Here is a 20,194-nt window from a genome sequence, read left to right as displayed (position 1 = left end):
ATATAGGGATGAGAAACCACTCCAAGCATGAACACCAGTTCACTGCACTTCACTCATCTAAAATTGGTAAAGGACGAAGGCATCTGAAGAACTCTTTGTTGGGCCATCTGTGGTCCACTGGGTCTGGGCACCACAGGATTTTCGGTAGACCTTCCTGTGGCGGAACATGGCTATATGCGAGGGCTTGTATGAATTTGAGTCACAAACTCTTGAGTAGTCCACCTGGTGATGGGGCAGATGGGTGCAGGAGTGAGGAGGTGAAATCATGTTTGGCCAGATGTTCACTAGCCCCACGTTTGGTGCAAGGGTCTAGCTGTTCTGGCAGAAACACACAGGTCTTTTTTCCTGACACTTAATGTGGCAGAGCAGTCAGGTGTGTTAGTGACCTGCAGAAAATCTGAGGAACAAAAAGGAACGTTGCAATGTAAACTAATGGTCCTGCGGAAGAGCTTTATGTGTGGTGGGAAATCTGCCTGCAAGATTGTGGTCTCACCATACCCCCTCTCATCCTCTGTTGCACAACAAACAAACATTTGCTTTAATAGGAGGTATCTCTCCTCATCATTGTGTTTCCTTGCTTTAGGGACTAATGTACATAATTGTACGTGCAAACAATTGGAGTGCCGGGGTTTTCATTCTGAAAGCCCCGGCTGAGGGAGGTGGGGGTGAAGAACGCAGCTCTTGATCTCCTGACCTCCTTCCTCACGGGGAGGGAACAAAGAGTCAAGCTTGGGGAGTTTCTATCTCCATCCCGCCCTGTGCTATGTGGGGTTCCTCAAGGGTCAGCCCTCAGCCCGACCCCCTTTAATATCTATGTTACCCCACTGGCCAAATTAATAAGATCTTTCGGGATGGAGGTAGTCTCGTACGCAGACGACACTCAAATCCTCGTCCCTCTACCCCATTCAGATGAACTAATCGCCTCCAAATTTAGATCTTGCACGGAGGCGGTCGGTAAGTGGATGGTTCAGAACTCTCTGAAACTGAATGGGGAGAAAACGGAGGTGATGGTGTTTGGGGGAAAAGAAAACATCTGGTCAGCCAATTGGTGGCCTGACTCCCTTGGTACTTGCCCTTCCCCCACATCCTCTGCTAAAAATCTCGGGGTGATAATAGATCCTGCCCTCGACCTAGGCAGCCAGGTGAGCAGAACTGTTTCCACCTGTTGGGGCCTGATTCACACCCTCCGTAGGGTCAGGAAATATCTTTCCCTCCAGGCAAGAAAACAAATAGCTGTTGCTCTCATCGGCTCGCGTTTGGACTATTGCAATGCGCTGTATGCTGGACTTAATAAAGGACAGCTGCAGCGCCTGCAGATAGTCCAAAACGCCATAGCCAGATTTGTCCTGGACATCCCCAGACGCTCTTCAGCCACTGCAGCCAGGAAAACACTGCACTGGCTGCCGGTAGAACAGCGTATCCGTTTAAGGTCCTGTGTATGACCTACAGAGCCATCGCTAAAAAGAGCGACACTGGAATTGGATCCATTATCTCCCACTATGTCCCCCGAAGAAACCTGCGTTCCTCTGGGAAACTGCTTCTAGCAGCCCCCCGTGTACGAAAAGCCAGGTGGGGCGGCAGAGCCTTTTCCACCCTTGCCCCTAAGTGGTGGAATGAACTTCCTTTGGACCTGAGATCCCTCCCGTCCCTACAGAATTTTCGCACTGCCTTAAAAACCCTTCTTTTCAAGCAAGCATATGTCTAAGGTCTTAATGTCTCCTTTTCTGGTCTTTCCTACCTTTCGCTAGGCGCCTTGATACCTTCGGGTTATTGTTCTGCGCAATACAAATTATTTTTCAATTCAATTCAATTTCAATTCAAAGCATTTGCTTTACTTTGCTCCGTACCTATCTGGGCTGTACTGGTGAGTCCCTTGGGCTGCTACCAAATTCAGACATTGGGTTGGTCATCCCTCCACATGGACGAAAAGCATACGTACTGATTGCAATGTGTTTAAAGAGTGGGCCTGGTTATTATGCTGACCTGCATCACTTTTCTTTGTTAATAACTGCTACAGAAGAGGAAGGTGAGGACCATTTATAAACATTTCAGCGAAAACTGGAACATGTTCAGCACGTGCAGAAGTTGGTGGTAACTTTGATGAACTGGGCTGGGCTGGGTTATCGCGCACACACATAATATATATGCGCCTCGGCCACACATTCACACACACACCCATAAACTCATATACACCTCGAGGTGGGTTATGATGACTTCCCACTCCTTCAACAATGCTAACAAAAAGCACTTTACCTTCTGCGTATCTACATATATGATTTATTCCATGGCATATATTTTTTTTCTTTTAATACGTATTGGTTTAAATAAGATATTTAACCAAAACAGGAATCAAGGTGTTAAAATTGTGCCATGAGGTAAATTCACACTGAGAAGGCTCTGTGACATTAGGTTAACTGTTTTCATACGTTAAGTAATCTGCGAGACAGGTGAGACAGTAAACAGCGTTTTTCAATGGTAAATTCGCTCTGCTGTAGTAATAAACTGCAACTTGAATTTTGCACTGTAGGAGCAAATGTGTGAATGTGCATTTTATTAGTAGAGTTTCTTTAAATAATGTGCTTCGGGGCCACATTTACTTTCACTGCCTTGGCCTGAAATAAATAAATAAACAAACACATACATAAATATATATATACAAATATGATTGGTAAAATATTTAATTGAATATAAGCTATACTTTTCATTGTATGTAGTTAATTCTCATGGTGTGCATTTTGAAATGCTGAGATGTGTTCGCTTGAAGATAGCCCTCTAAGCTTCTTGATGGACCCCCAAGGGATGCCTCAGTGCAGAGTGCACTGCGGACTACTTGTAGGGTTCAGGGGTTCAGAAGCGCTCTAGAGATTTGGCTGTATTCTATTTTTTTAAGCTATTGTTTCCAACCTCACTGCCTTCTCCAAGGGCAAACCTGTGTCCATTGACGATGCCTCATCCAATGGCAATTTCCCTTCTAGTAACAGGGTTGTTTTGAGCAACAGTCCCCAAACCAATCACGCTCAGTTCCTGATCAGAGAGTGTCCTCAAGGGATACTGCTACATCCAGTGATGGATCAGAGTATTGGAGTAATTTTTTCCCCATCGTATCCGTCTTACCCGGCTGTGGTATTACCACACCAAAGTAATATGGTCATTGAAATAAGGCTCGATGTGTTTCTATAAGTACACAGGAATGCAATTTTGCTTTCTTTTTGGTGAGAACACATGTTCTTAAATGGCATTGAATGCCAGTCATGGTAGCTGTTACTGATGTCTTTGAGCATCTCCCTGCATTCTTCACTTAGAGGCACAGAGGACGCTGACACCAGCCACAGCCTCTTTTATAATGTATTTTCATTGAGGCCTGTGATTCAGTAACACATTCATATACCAAGTGGAAATCATACCCCTGGACTGGTGAACTGCCTTAGATGACTATATTAGAGGGACTTGAGACCACTTGCACATTTTTGCAATGTCAGTTGCAGGTTTGAATTTATCTATCAACTTTTCATTTATTTATTTCCTAACATAAATCAAGAATACACCTTTAAGACAAGCTAGATTGCAGAAGTGTAGCAACAACGCCAAGTTGCAGTTTAACGTGGGTTGCAGCTTTATTTCTTCTTACGTTGTGAGCACATGAAGTGCCATTTTAGGGTGGCATTAAACTCACCGAAGTATTTGTTCCAGTGATAGTGCCACGAAGCTGGGCTAAGTGGTTTGGGGGCTCTGGTTCCTATTGAGTGTTCAGCTGGTCAGTTTTATTAGTATTAGGTTTGACAGCTTTTCATGATTGCAACTGATCAATATTTAAAATACTGATAATTAGTAGGTAAAAGTGTAATTTGTAAACTGAGGTGTTTTAAAAAAAATACAATGTTTGTATATAAAGCTGTTCAAATTATCCAGCTATTGTTTTGACAGGCCACGCTGCTGTCGATGTCATGCATGCTGAAAGTGAAACGGGCGCCATATTTTTTGTTTAAAATGCTTTTCACAACTAGTCTTATTAGAGCACAGTTAATAGGGAACCTGAGAAAATATATGAGGAGAGAATATGCGATGACGTCATTGACATGGATGGTTCATGTACACTCCCACTTTGCAGAGACGTCCTTAATACCCCGCTCATAGCAACCTTGTTTCTATTTACAAATGTTTTTACTTCTCAAAGGAAGTAAAATATGTATGGCAACACAAGGGCAGTGCACTGTACATATATTCAAAGTGTGAATAGTGTGTGGGTGTGCGTGTGTGTGTAAGTAACATTCATATTGCACAGTGAATTTCTTTGTCTACTTTGTGCTTGTTTTTGATTAGTTATATGTATATGTGTATATGTGTGTGTGTGCGTGTTTGTGTGTGTATTTATATATATACTAGCAGCCCGTCCCGACGTTGTCCGGGTAGGCTTTGCTAGAGTACTCACCCGCATCGCCGCTTCTCCCCCACCTGCTTTGCCGCTTCTCCCTCTCCCTCAACTTGCAGAGCCCATATCCACCAGGACTTCCTCTGCTTGCTGCCAATTACTCTTGGTTTTGCAATATAGAGTCCCTCCCACTGGTGCCTGAACTCTGCCTCCGAGCGCTAGTATTATAGCAAAAACCAGCTTTGATTACTGAGTACGTTCGGGCCCCTTCCCACTCACACCGTATTCGGGTATTTCTGCCAATAAGTCAAATTACCTCCCCACATGTCAGGTGTAGCATCGCCGCTCCTTCCCCACCTGCTTTGCCGCTTCTCCCCGCGCTGGTCACTCCAATGTTGGGTCTCGATCCTGCGCAGCCGCTCCTCCCCGCATGTCGGGTGTGGGTCCCTTGCTCCTTCCAGCGCTCCCACCAGCATCGCCGCTCCTCCCCGCGCTGGGCACTCCAATGTTGTGTGTCGGTCCCGCGCCGCCGCTCCTCCCCGCATGTCGGGTGTGGGTCCCTTGCTCCTTCCTGCTCTCCGGTCCGGACAGCGAACGTCGCGTTGATGTGACGTCACACCCACACGCCATTGCGCCTCTCTCAAGCGTTGTGACGACGCCGTACGCATCGTGCAATCACTGTATGCATACGGACTCCTTTTCCCCTAACGTTCTCCCCCCCTAATGTATATGATGTGGTGCTCTATAGCCTATTTCCATCTCCTTGACCTCCCCTTTCCAACGCTGTATTGGGTGTTGTGATTGGTGGTGTACTTTTCGAGTTTACCTGGCTCAAAGGACACAGTTCTCTCTTTATAATAATAGTATAGATGTAACCCTGTGTTTCCCTATGGGAGCAGCCAACCTTGCTACAGCGCTAATAGCTTTTAGGTATAATTTACTGGAAGGTCAATAGTTAAGTTTTACATGTCCTACTTTAAAATATCATGCACCCTGACTTTATGGAAAATAAGGCCTACTCATGGTTGACTTATTAATATTTAAAATGAAGGCCTTGGCATGTCAAAAGGAGCTATTTTGGCAGGTCAAATTCACAGTTTAAAACTCCCACAGGCCTGTTACCTGTGTGCAGCCACTATGCTACGCGCAACAGTAGTCTCTCACGCACAACCCACACACTTGCATGTGCACATGGGTTCACGTGTAACAAACCCAATGGCCCTTATCTTAAAAAGTGAACAGTGGTGGTAACATGCTCAGTCTAGTTACCATGAAAGTACTGGGAATGAGTCTCAGGTGGTGAGACTCACCCACAGTAAAAATCCAAAACGCGGGTGATCAAAAGCAAAAAAAATCCTTGCGGACTAAATAGGCGCAAGCCATTTGCAACATATTTGTGTGTACCTGTATGTGTGTGTGTGTGTGGGTGGGTGGGTGGGTGTGTGTGTGTTTGTGGGTTTATGTTTGTATGTGTGTGCACTCTAAGCTTAATTTCAATTAAATTGATTTTTTTAATGTTCAGGAGGACCCTAGCTCTTATTGTCAATATAATCGAGTTCTTTCAAATTAAATATATTTAAATTGATAATATTAAATGATTTTAATAAAATGAGTTTTTAATTAATTACAATAATACAATACAATAATAGTCACCCACAAAGCTAAATTAAACAAAAATATGTTATTATATCAATGATGAACTAATATACATAATACTAAGTTACCCTTACTTTCTAAGTGTTTTTACTGATGCCTTGGGCAAAGAAACTATATAATTCAGTTAATGAAGACAAAGTCAATGTGTTGTCAAAGTAATTGCAGGAAAGTAGGTGTGAGGGCAAATAAAAGGATTAAAAAAAGGGCAGACCTCATCTGTGTGGTGAATTGTGCGCCGCTCAACGAAACAGGTGTATTGAGACTAGGCACCTGGGCGGTAAATTCTGTTCCGCTTGAGGAATTTGGGTAATTTCGCGTTCCAGGGAGAACGTTGTACTACAAAAATGACACAATCCGCGGCTTCGCAGAACTTTTGCTTGTTTGCGCTTTCAAATGAGTGTTCACAAGATATTTCCTCCCGAGCACGCAAACAGCATTCGCGAACAGGAAAAAAGCATTGCGAACTGGCGGAACAAGCAATTCCGCGTGTTTGCGGAACTCTGTGATTTTTTTTACTGTTTCAAGGCGCTTTGCGCAGCACCATTACGCAAATTCCGCCCACCCCTAATTGAGACCAGATAGACCTCTCCTCCCATTCCATGCCAATCAGCTCTTACCTTTCTCCCACTGTTCACATCTCTTGAGCTACCTGACTTGCACATCGTGCAAAACTGGTTCTGTTTCATGTGGCAAGGAGGCTAATTCACTTTACACAACAGCCTGAAATATTAGCACAACAACCAGAAATAACAGCAGAGCCGTATGTATCATATTTAGGCCAAGGACGGGTACGAAGATTTTGGTGGCTGACTAGAAAAGGAATGGCCATGAAACCCCATGTGTCATCTACCAGAGAATAAGAAGTGGAAGTATTTGTATAAAATAAAGATGTCTGTTGTCAGTAGGATCCTAAGAAAATATTGTCCACCACCTTTGGCATTAACCTTGATAATAGCCACTGGTCCATAGCTACTACAAATGTTAACAGAAAAAATTATTTACATGATTAGTATTACTAAATTATGTTGCTTCTAACTTCTATTCCAGGACGCTGTGAACTTTGTCCTTTGGTAATGATATGACCGTTTTCAATAATCTTGTCTGTAAATTCACACTTGAGTGGTATCTTTGGTGTTTCTCCTTTAAAGTCGATTTGAAGATACGACAACCTGATTTGTCTTTTCTCTTTGTCTTTAATTCCTGCTTATTCCCAAAGACCATTCATCTGAAATGTGCAAGTGATCCTGCAATGTGAAGCATTGCTGTGTATTTGGTTTTTTTCCTAATTTATTGTTACTTTTTGAGGATGATAACAGAATTATGTGCTTATGACAGTACACATGACTTGTCAGATGAGGTACTCAATATGAATTTCAATCAGGGCAAAACACAATCTTTTCGACTCCCTTCTTTTTATTCTTTCTGCCCCACTTCTTTCTTTTCTTCTCCACCCATCTCAAACGGCAGCAACTGGTGCACCAGACAACGGGAGTGGGGCTGCATGTTGCAAAGTCCTGAGTCCATTACAAACCCACTGTACACCATTGTCTCTCTTATGTTCCTACAGGAAAACCATAAGGGTTAAAATAATAGATGAGGAGGAATACGAAAGGCAAGAGAATTTCTTCATTGCCCTTGGTGAACCGAAATGGATGAAACGCGGAATATCAGGTGTGAGACCCTTAATCCAGAAAAAATATAAATCTATATACCAGCTTTCTATTTTTATTTTTTATTTTATTTTTTCCCAACCCCTTTTTTTGGCAAACTGATTATTTGTTTTCCCTCCTGTGTATTCCCGCTCTCACCCTGTTTCGGTCATCTATGACTATTAGCTTATTCTGATCCTCCTTACATTCTGTGCACTTACTCAGGCCTTGTTTTTGTTAATAAATTAATTTCAGTTTTTTTCGCCTTCATCGCTTCCACCCTTCTAATAGAAAAGCCCTCCAAAAACCTAGCAGTATAATATGTTGCATGGCTCCCTTCTCCGCTCATACCCAAGACACATCTCCCTCCCCTCCCCGCACTGTTCTTGTGATTCTCTGTTGAATTATGGTATTATATTGTATGACTTTTATTTTAAAAGTCAACTGGGTGACATACAGATGGTAGAATGATGCAATATTTTTTTACTGTGTTTAATATGCCAAAAGCCACTTTGAGGCATTTCTATATATGAGTCAATGGTTTTTGGTACATTGTTTCTTTACTTTAGGATTGTATGAGGGGTAGATGTCTAATGTATGTACAATCTTGTGAAGCAATATACCTCTACAAAGGTGGAACAATTCCCGCAATCTATAAATAGGCAAAAAGCAAAGGAGTATGTCTTATTTAATTGGCCATTGCTCGTCTGACAACATAATGTACATTGTAGATTACATTGAGGGTGTTAGTAATTTGACCATCTCATTAGCACGTGTGGTTATTATGCATGATGTGCTAACATTTGGAAAAGTCATCATGAATTGCACAAGTGCATCATTACACTCACGTCTCCACCACTTCTAGTGAGGGCCGCACACACATACTGTGTACAGAGGTATACAGATGTGACACAGCAACAACCATAGTTATGTCCCAGTCTCCAACCCAAAGTGTTGAGAGCAGGGTCTTTATTTTGACCAAGAATGTATAGAGGATATTGCAGTATGGGATAAGGCAACAACAAGCTTCCCCAACACGCCAGATTTGTTTTTGCTATCTCCAAGACCAAGACTTCCCACATTCTGCAGTAATTGTCCGCCTTGACTATGACTCTAGAGTGGATTCTTCGCCCTGAAAAGCTGTAGCTTCTCCGACCATTGCTAATGTAGATTTAGACTGTCTGCGGAGCAGATGCCACAAAACAGAGGCATGTGTTGAATTCTTCTACCACTAACAGCTCTACTTGTTTGTGCCCGCGACAGATCACAACACACTCTCAGTATTCCCTGCATTTCACCTAAGCACAATAGTCCCACTCTAAGATTATGAATCCATACAGGATCATGGTGCTCCTCCAGACCCGAAGGCCAATATGGGCATAATATGCATCAAGAATTTGCTTTATATATTTTAACTTATCTTGCTGGTAGTGCCCAAAGACACAGCTTACTCAACAGTGCGGTTATATATTGTAATTCTCTCCAGAAACGTGATGCGCTGTCACTAAGGAGAATGAACAGAATTTTTAGGTAAATTAGTTATAGATATTGTTGAAACTACTCTTTGGCTTGCTTTAAGGTGTTGAAAGCATGGACATCGAATCCAGGTCTTTCCTTTTGCTGGTAACACCATGCCTGATACCACCAAGAGATCCAGGGTTTTCTGGGTGTAACATTTGAAAATGGCCATGTAGCACAAAGATGCCCAACATTGGTCGACCAAGGATGATCCATGCCAACACTCTTAGGATAACCAGTAAGGATCTTACTTAGAGATCGCACCTAAATTGTGTGCAGATTTAGAAGTAATTTTCACAATTACCCATGCACTGAGAAGGCAATGAGTATTTTCACTCCATTTATAGTTTTGTAGAAAAAAGTGAGGCTAGATGAGCAGAACACTTGCATCAAACTCAGAAGAACTGAGTGATAAACCTGACCAAGTTAGCCCAATTATTGCTCAGCCCACTATAGACACTCGTTTATTAACAGCTGCAAATATAGGCTGAAATGAGGCACTGCCTGGGTGCACTGAAGCAATTCAGACTCTATAAAAAATACTGACTGCAGAATATCGAGAACCATGTTATGGTTAAGGTAAGGCTATATAGGTAAGAATAGATTTACTCTTCTTAACTCCACATCTACTTACTTTGACGATAAGTTATGAAGACGCAACGTTATAAATAGTGAATCTACACTTACCATTATTACTATATATACTTATTTAGATATTTTAATCGTAGTTGTTATTTTTGTAGGTCAATTAATATGATAGCGATAATTTGGCATACAACCGTAAATTCATACCACGTGTCCTGGAAATCTGTCTGGGACACTTCCCCAGGACCAAGGGTGTGCATCCCTGTTAGAGTGCATATGAGCAGGACTTCGCTTCAAGGTCGTGTCCTTGAGAGGGATCTCTCCTTCTCGAACTATATGATGATAACATGAATGGCACACAGATAAGTAATGTTTGATTAATCTCCAAATAATGGTAAAAGGGATAGATGACAACATTTCAGTTGTATATCAGAAGATGTTTAGAATGACATAGTTCTGTAGTAGTCATAACTTTCCGCAGTACCAGACACATTCAGATTAGATACCAACATTTTAATACAAGGGTAATTTCACATTGATGGCGCATGTCAGGCCTTCGTTTTCCAAGGTAACCCACTTGACAACATTAGGAGAGTGACGCGAGAAAAGTTGTAATTTTTGTGCAAATGTTTCATGAAAATGAAGGTCTTGCGGTGGAGGCTGTGTTGACATCAGTGGTCGGGTAAATGTACTGACTACAGGATCTGATAGGTATCTTGCTTGTTTCCTTGCCTTCTTCAGTACTTATCAAGATGTTTTCTTTGCCTAATGTGCACTGACAGTAATACAGCGCAGACCTGCTCGACATCTAGTGAGACAAGGCTTTCAGCTCGCTCCGCGGACATTGTAACGCGTGTGCCCACATGTCCCTCCGGTAAAGAAAGTTCTACTTTTACAAAATGACAGATTTTGGTTTCTTGTTTCAGGGTCAGTGAAGTGAGTGCCATATTGGCTTACTTTCTTCTCAGGGGTCTTTGTTGGCCTGAATTCTCAGAATCCTAGGGAAAATCTACCCCTCTCTGTTCTGTTGATATAAAATAAATCCCCTGAAAGTAGCAGAGTAAATAGTCTATTTCTGTAAGGGTTCTCATAGCAGTGTTCCTTCCGTTCTGCGTGCCCTTTGCTCCTGACGTGAAGTCAAAGGTGAATTCCAATTGACTTGAGAAGAAGCAGAAATCAATAGTTCATGTCATATGGTCTAGTAAGTGAATCAATTTGCTTGAGCGAGGACCAAGAGGCTGCTTTGAAAGAGAGGCAGCCCACGTGGATTCAACTTTGCAGACATGAGACAGGGGCAATGTTGGGGCAATTCATTTGTGGCTGAGAAAAACTGTTTACTTTCTGGAAATACACTTTTGGAATCAAACAGTTCTCAAAGGGTCAAATCGGAGAGGTTTAGTATTTGCTGATTAATTGATCGAGTGATTGATCAGTCATATATGTATAGATGTCACATATGCAATGGAGCTAAAAAAATACAGCTCAGACCCATTTTTACATGAACAACGATCGTAAAGGAGGTAGAGTTAAGTGAGCAGGTTAGAGGTATCAAGGTTAATCTTTCATATACATCTTAGTAAATAGGTTTTCAGGTTTCTCCTGAAGAATAGCAGCGTGTGACTCAGTCTCAGACCCTCGGGGAGACGGTTCCAATGCGAAACAGTTCTCTCAGGACCGCATAGAATGGAGGTTCGAAATAGGGTGCCTTGAGGCCTTCAATTTTTCACCTCAGTCTGCACTATCATTTCGCTTTTAGCCGCCCAACAGAAAGCAACGTTTATGAACCAGTTTGTTTATTGGAAACATCAGCCAGTCTCCAGAGCATGGCAAGTGAGTTTATTACTCTCTTACAATATGAAATGCCGCCCTCAGTGACTGTGATCCAAGCACTCAGGTTTTTTTGAACTGTAATTTATGTGTGAGACTAGTGGAACTCAACCCTAGTCACTTGTTCATCCTTAGTGGTCAACTGTGTGTGTGACCTCCTGTTCTTTTTTTAAGTGTCTGATTCTGTTTGACACTCTGGAAAGCCAAATTCCCATGTTGGCGCTCATGCACTTCCTCTCCCCTCCTTCCTTGAATCCTAGTTATTTCAATCAGCTGGCTACCAATTCTATGTGTTGTGACTATTATTATGTTTTTTTTTGTCATAATAAACATACAGAACTTACAAAACTACTTAAACTCAGTACCAAATCTTAATGGAATTAAATATGTCACTGGAGGGTAAACCCTCACTCAGATGCTGTGACCTTCTTCATCATTGGGTTCTCCGTGTAGAACTGGCAAAAAAGGACCTGCATTTCTTTCCCGTCTACACGTTTCAGTGCTCTCTAATTGCCCTCGGAGCGCCAGGTGCCTTCCTCAGGACGTAATTTCCCGTTTTCCAGTTAGTGTAGTGGAACAACCCTAATTCGTAGGATGTATTTTAGAAAAGAAAGGCTATTCTAAAAGCCGATGCATTCATCCTGCAGCCAGCACAATGTTGCTGTAATATTCAAAATATAACATTAGGTCTAGATCTTATTGACTTTGCAATGAAAGCTAGAACTGGTTCTACTTTCTCAGGCAGGGTTAATGTGTTTCCGAATAACTGGTTAATGACTACTCAGGGTACATACACTTCTCGAGTAATGGCAGGGCTGTGGTCAAGCAACACATGGCAGTTTATTCTGTTTAGGCCAGTGTAAATGCGTTCCATGTGTCCTTATGTGTCAGAGTTCCTTAGAAAGTACCCTTACCTCGGGAAGGGAGAGTGGTGGTCAGAGATCTTCTTATAAGAGCTTTGAATGTGGATAAGCTATTACCTAAGAGCCTGGTACTTATTCTTTTTGGAATTGCTGGGAGAGGGACCATGTGATTGTTTAAATTTATTATCGCCCCTTCTGAAAAATAAAATTATACTATTACTATTTGACGTAACCAAAATCGACAGTTGCACCATTTTTTTTGTATTCTGATCCTTTTTAAAGCCAGAATGCAGCATTTGTTGATACCACCAAAATGGCAGAATGCAGTTTTGAAATCTTTTGATCCCAGCAAATTCTTCAAGGGGCTTCAGCATCTTCAATCTCTGCCTTTATAAAGGACAATAAAAATAGTCTTGTGTCAAATCCAATCCAATCCAAGTAGTATTGTTAAAGACTACGCATAGAGATTATTCAATAACTGACAGAAAGCTTCATGAAGAAAGCCAAAACAAAACGATTACTGCTAAAATATTTGCTGCATGTTCTTTTTGCGTTCATCTGTTGACAATACGTGTAAGTCCAAACAAAAACAGAAGAAGGTGAAGCATGACCCAACTCCATCCTGCCACTCTTGCTCTAAAGAGAAGGTGTGAGGGCTTTGACGTCCCCATTCTAGGAACCCATTCCTCAACTGGTCCCAACGCACCCAGAGGATAACGGGCCATTTTCGACTCAGCATCAGATAGTGTCCTTCAGTGAGTCTATGTTGCAGATCTTTGGTGTGATTCCAGCTCCCTCTGGCATGCTGTCATGATTTACAGTGCCGGTTATCACTGACAGTACAGACATCCACACCAGCCTTAAGTCCCATTCTGCCTCCCCCTCTCCAACGCTGATACAAACTCCACTGGCTATAATGGATGCCACAATTCCAGTGCCCATGTCGGCATTGAACTTGTGTCGACCCAATCGCGACCGATGTTACTCTACGAAATCTGATGCCACAGCTATGACGCAACTATCAGGAGAGGGTTGTCTCTTTTTTGCTCTGACCCTGCACAAGAGGCACATAGGGTCTGATGATCAGGAAGGGTTATTGATTTACCCACTGTCACCATTATACCGAGGAGGGCTTATAATTTGATTTTCAAAGGGCCAGTGCATTACACACTTCTCCTGAAATGGAGCTCGAATCTTTACTTGGGCCACCTTGGAAGAAAGTACGCAATTTGCCGCTGAGGTGCTAGATCTGCGGTTGCATCTAAACGAAGCAACATCAAAACGTTTGGAATTTTTCAACCAAGGCCAACAATAAGTTAGAAGAAAGCATTCCATAACCTCCTGGTTTAAAGGGAGGCATGACATACAGCTAGTGGCGCAACCGATGTGAATTAAGGTGAGTGTAGAAGTCTGGAACCTAGTGCAACAAGGTAGGATATAGCCCACACCACTTTCTAATCCATGTGCATGTACAGAAATTATGATGCCTCTAGGCAGGGACTGGAGGAAGGTGTCGATGTGGAAGATCTAGGAGGTATAACTTGATGATGGATGGATGAAAACAGTTCATGTGCACTGACAAAGTTGAGCAGCTGAGGCAAAGCTAAATATTACCATGAAGATTGCAGAGAATATCCTTAGAGACAGAGGGGAGCAGGCAGGGCCACGGGCAGTGCAAACATGAAGATAACTAATTCCGAGCAATTCACTAGACAAGAGTCCTAGAGCGAATGAGTCAGATGGATTGTAGCTCTGGTCCATAGAATAGGTGAGAGTTCAGTAAAACAAAGGAGACAGATTTCAGCAAGGGTGTGCAACATTTCTAGTGGAGCAGGCAATATGTTAAAAAACAAAGATGCTTACCATGATGATGCTCTGAGCCTATTTGTTCATTTATTTCAATGCTTTATGAATGGGCTGTATCCAGCCGGTGGCCAACAGTAGACGTATCAACAGCACTGCAGGCCAGCTGCACTCAGTATTTTATTTTTCAGCAACTAGTGTTAGAGAAGGAAGTGCAATGGTTGTGTAAGGGAGACTGAACAGAATTGTGTAGGCTTTTTGCTGATGTTGCCAGGTAGTGTAGTGTGCAAGTCCAAAGCACACAGTTGCCTTCTTTAATGGAATACGTATGCAATGAGGCGGTATATGCTTGAACTATATATAGTGGAGGATGACAGCCTATGCATCTGGCACATTGAGGGGTTGGAATCTTCCTCCATTAGTGACCTCTTTAGAGTGTGACAAAATGTATGTCCCATTGGAATCAGCTCTCTCTTGAACCTGGACATTAGTCTTTTTCTGGGCGAATGTAAAAACAGACTGTTTACATGTTTTAGGTCGCCTCCTTAGTTAGAGCCTTGTCGTTTGCACTGCCACTTTGATACCTACTTGTTTTAGCGGCCTAAAAACCCTGTTTGATGTGCATTTATGAAGTCATGCACCCAGCAACGTTACGAAGAGTGTACTGATCATGACGCTCCTCTTTCGTTGATGCTGTATCCTCTGAATGCTGGGTGTAATCCCACCCGATGCTTCAATTCCATAGTTTGCACTTGGATTGCACCTTTGGTTATTTCAAAAATGAGTCTCAAACTAAGTCCAAAATTGAAATCTACCGGTTTCTAAAATGTGTAAAAAAAATGGATTTTGCTATAAAGGATTTCAGATTTATATTTCCAGGTTCTGAAGTTCTTTTCCCACTCTGGTTGCTATCTCACAAACTTGAAATGAAGGAAATGTTTTGTTAGAAAGGAGAAAGGGTGTAAATCCAAATATATATATGAATTGGGCAGATTCGACATTAAGAGGGGCAAAACAACACCTCGGTGAGAAATTACAAAATTCGAGATGTCTGATGCTGGGTTTATCCTCCCAAGAACGAGTAGGACATACACTATTGTGCAATGAAACAGAGCTCTAATCAGAAGTGACAAGATTATTGCAAAGTGTCGCCTCAACAAACAAATCAAATCATACTCCCCAATGCTCTGCACACACGCTTTAGTGCAGCAATATATCTCACGCCCATGTATCTCATACAGGTTAAGAACTTCTTCATTAGATTTGTGGAAATATTGAAATTGAAATTGAATTGAAAGTGTCTTATAAAGCGCACTTCTACCCGCACCGCAGGCCTCGTAGCGCTATAGACCGCTGGGGAACCCGTCCTGGCTTTCCCTGTGAGATAGTCCCTCCTGGGAGTCTCCAAGGTGAAACCAGGCATCCCCAGCGTTTGTGAGGGGCCGTTGTGGAGATGAGGCAAGCTAATGCCCAGAGTTGTCGAGTGGGATCTCTGGTTGGAGTAGGCACCGATGCGAGAATTATCAAGGCCGCTGATCCTGGTCCAAGACCCTGCCGCGTCAGGAATCGAACCCTGGTCCCGGGCCGTTCTCTGTTCTCGGGTCTGCCGCCTCTAACCAGTGAGCCACACCACTCCACTATAATACAATACAATATAATACAATATATATAATATATATAATATATATAATATAATATAATACAATAGAACACTCCCTGTCACCACACACCCATCTTTCTGCTCCACGGTGAGTGAGCTCTTTGTTTATTTCCCAGAAGACTCATTGGATTCTATACACATCACTAAAGACAGACACCGGGTAGCCTTCAAGGAGTCTAAGTCTGAAATGGCCTGTGCAACCACATTTCTGGAGAAATAACCCTCACAAAACTGGCCATAAACGATGCTGCCGGTGAATAGGCATGGCCTTATGGCCTACAGTCTCTGAACTTGGAGAAAGTTGACTCTGCAGACTTACAAGAGGAGCTGTGCCCTTTTTTGAGCAGTTTATCAAAATCTAAAATGCAGACATTGATATAATTCAACAGGAAGCTGTGTGACCTGGAGTAAAAAAAAAAAAAGGAAAAGTTGTGACAGTGTCCATTCAACAGCATCCTGCTCTTCTTGATTTCAGTACTTCTGCAGTTCAGACCCCGGCTTTCTGTCTATACAAGGAGACCTGAGGAGGACTTTGGTGGTTTTTTGGAGTTGGTGGATATGGGATAGCTTCCAAAAACTGCTAGCTTTCCCATCCGCCCCATTTAGAGTGTGGACCCATATGTACACTCTAAATAGAGCGAACAGGACATCAACTGCATTCCAGTGTATGAACTCTAAATATGATGGATTTTTTTGTTTGTGTGGATGTCCTGCATCCGCCAAGCTCTTAAGTCCTTGTTAAAGGAAATCAGGACACAGGAGCCCTGATAGCCCGTGCTCAGAAGCCTTATTCCTCTTCAGCCACTACACCGTGTGTGCCCATCATTTAAAAAAAAGACGTCTTCGGAGAAGGTGCTATATAAATGTTATCATCTTGAACAGCATCGCTTTTCGTCATATTACAGTTTACGTAGCCATCAATAAATCCACTAGATTAGGGCAATATAATTCAACAAACTTCCTATGACAGACCAGTGCAATTTGAAACAAAGTACACATGAACTTTCTTGTCCCAAGAGTGGGACAGAAAAAGTGAAAGGGGCCATTCGGTGAATGATGTCACAGTAGGTCTCAAACCCCAGGCCAACATCATCAAACAAAGCAACATTCTAGAATGTTGGTGATTGTTAGTGATGCCAACATGGACAAAGAGAACTGGTTTTCTTTTTCCCTACAGTGAACGACCCCCTTAAGGTTCTTCTCGTTTAAAGCACCACCGTAGTTCTAGTGGAAGTGAAATAGGGCCTCATTGTGATCCTGCCAGTCTATGTTACATCAGAAATGTTATAAATGAGTGACTGGAATGTGATTTCTGCAGCCCAAACGGCGATTCAGGCGGCCTCTGCAACTTCAAGGAGAAACCTGTGAGTTAAATAATCATGGCTCTAGCTGTTTCTGGAAGGTACGAATATACGAATATCTGGAAGGATTTTCGGTGCACGTGGAAGGGAGTTTGTGGCTAGGTGACAAAAAACTCTACCCCCACGTTTAAAAAAAATCAATTCTAAGAAAAGTGAAAGAATAGAGTGAAACTGACCTAAGGCAGCAGGTCAGGTGGTATCTAGAAAGATAGGGGGGTAGAAATGTAAGACAGAACGGAATGCACCCTTGGCCCATAAGGTACACGTTGCTCTGTTAATCAAAACACCATAAGAAATATTTTGTCATTACTTTAAGCTTGGAGCCTGACATTTCATTGCTACGTGCGTAGGAAAGGAAAATGCACCAGCAGTAGGCTATTTCATTGCCCTCTCAGATGTCCTGGCAATCCCAGTTGAATAGAGGGGGAAAAGTGGCCTCCTACCGAGCAGGGCTGAAATAGAGGTCTTAATTCTACATCATCATTAAGGGTTTAGTACCATTTCTTCTCTGCATGACCCCACGAAGTCACTTTCATATTATTCACTTATTTTGATTCGGAGCAATGCTAGGCAATCCAACCAATCATACTTGCGGCCCTGCATTCTCTTTGGTACAGCACTTGTATGTAGGAGCAAGTATCAACTAGAAACAATATCAGGTCCTCAGTGGATATTAAAAAAACTAAAACCTATACTCCGTTTACACTTTAAAAGGGAAGTTTTGCAAAGTTTGTGAGGAGAAAATTAAGCATGCTCAGATGTTGTTTTTCAATTGTTCAAAAACATGCTTCGCCCATGTTTTAACTATGATTAATTGTATGATGCTGAGTTCGAGTATTTTGCGAAGTACACAGTAAGAAGAAACAGCAGAGTGGATATAAAGCGATTGTGCCCTAAGGAAACTTTTACTGAGGGAAAAAACATATGAAGTCTAGCACGCTAAAGTGCACAAAAAGTGCAGACCATCTTTTTAGAAGAACAGAACGGAGTATGCAGAAGAGGTTGGTGAATGGGAAACAGTACCCTGCATGTAGCCGCCTGCACACCACTATTCCAGTGGGTTACATGCGTCTCACCAAGCTGTCTGCAAGCTACATCAATAGTTGTAATAGTAATAAATAATCACCTGTTTTTATATAGCACTCCATACACACTCTTTGCAGTTTCTAAGCGCTGTAAATAAGAATTATAACAATACCCAATCTATCAAGGACAAAGTGATGAGTTAGAGTTCAAGAGATTCAAACATGTTATTTGTAGGTCATAACAGATGTCAGTAGCGGGTGTTTAACTCACTAAGCCATCTTGCTATTCAAATTAAAGAACTGGGCGTGACACAACAGGCTTTTTTTGTAAAGGTAAAGCCTCATGTGCACTTCCTGGGAATCGAGAACTGCTGGTTAAAGGCCAAGGCTGTTTGTCAATGAGAGCAGGAGCCATTAGGAACTTCATAGGGCCGGCCATAAATTTGCAGCCTGATTCTTCATCACTTCTGCTACCTTAGTGTTGGAACATGCCTATTGTGGGAGCCCCACAATTTAATTTCTACTCTTACGATTTGTGCACTTTAAGTACATGTAAATGGGACTCATGCTGATTTTTTTGATATGTGAGGCAAAAATAAAAAATAAAAATATAACAAAAATAAAAAATCTCTTTATCTTTACAGTGGCTAGGCACACCTTTCCTCCATAGCGATCGTGAAGTCCGACTCATTTTTGACTCTTTTTACATTTGCAATGGCAAGGCCAGTTGAATGCAAAAAAATGCAATTTTGTGGCGTAGATTTTAGAGCAAGAAGAATTCAACCCTGCCTCTAAAGTATGAAACTAGAAAGTGATCAAGAGGCGAGGCAAAATCAAATTGCCAAGGTCTCTTTTTCACCAGAGAACCCTTAAAGCCCTGATTTGAATTGTGTTATGCTGTGTTTAGCATCTCACGTCGTCTCCTACAAGTGCCTTATGCCTTAGTTCTGCTAAGCTACAGAGCAGTGAGCTGAAGCTGAGCAAAGGGAGACTTGGCTCATTACATCCCTGTACATCACTGGCTGTTTACACATGTGGTGGGGACTCAGACATTGTATGTTAGTGTAGGGAAAACATGTGACATCTTACTTTTTGTAGCAAAGTAAATCTGAAAAGTCTTGAGGCGAGCTCAAAAAGACTTTCTTGGGGTAAGGGTTTTGCTTTTTAAAGGTGAAGTATCAACACCTGCAGAAGTGTGACATGAACTTTTAGTTTGATGCTGCTCAACATTCATCTGGACGGCTCTGGCATTCTTCCTCACTGTTCCGCCCTAATCCTAATAAGAGGTCCCTATAAAGGATTATTCAGTATATGGAGAAGTTGTAGATTTATTTCACAATATTTAGACAGTAGGTTCAACAAGAAATAAAGAAAGAGAGACAGAAAGACACAAAGACACAAAGAAATAAAGAGAGAAGGAATGAAAGAAGGAAAGGGGATGATAGTAAAGAATGAAGGAATACAGAAACAAGGAAAGAAAGAAGAAAAGAGAGAAGCAATTAAAGAATGAAAGATGGCAAGGATGAAAGAAGGGAGAAAAAGAAGGATAAAAAAGAAAGAATCAAGAGAAATAAAAAGAGGATAACTTAATAAAGAACAGTTGCAAACGGACACAGTCTGGAATGCTTCGAAATAACAGCAGTCAGACAAGCAAAACACTCCAAAAGAAATTTACGACAGCATTGGCAGGAGGTAGGATCTAATAAAGACGGAATGTGATTCAGAAGCGTCCTGCCATCACATCAGGTTCTAAACACAAAGGCAACACTAAAGTAATTATGAAGTTAAAGCAGATACACTGGAAATGAAGGAAACTAACTTGTGTGTGGATGTGCTCCTTGTGAGAGAGAAAAATGCAGTCCCTCAAAGTGAAGTTAA

General features: G+C 42.0%; 1 protein-coding gene across 4 annotated transcripts in view; it reads left to right on the top strand.

Moving 5' to 3' along the window:
* Positions 1–20,194, top strand: part of SLC8A3 (solute carrier family 8 member A3) — a 482,177-nt gene that overhangs the window by 371,867 nt on the left and 90,116 nt on the right. For 2 of the 4 annotated variants that reach the window (XM_086937188.1, XM_086937186.1), the window contains exon 3: positions 7,593–7,696. The exons of the other annotated variants lie outside the window; for them this stretch is intronic. In XM_086937188.1, coding sequence (XP_086793314.1) covers positions 7,593–7,696 — 104 coding nt within the window. The remainder of the gene's footprint in view (positions 1–7,592; positions 7,697–20,194) is intronic. 4 annotated transcript variants of the gene reach the window in all.

This window comes from Lissotriton vulgaris, chromosome 9 (genome assembly GCF_964263255.1).
Source record: "Lissotriton vulgaris chromosome 9, aLisVul1.2, whole genome shotgun sequence".
NCBI lineage: Eukaryota > Metazoa > Chordata > Amphibia > Caudata > Salamandridae > Lissotriton > Lissotriton vulgaris.
This window is presented reverse-complemented; position numbering and strand designations above follow the sequence as displayed.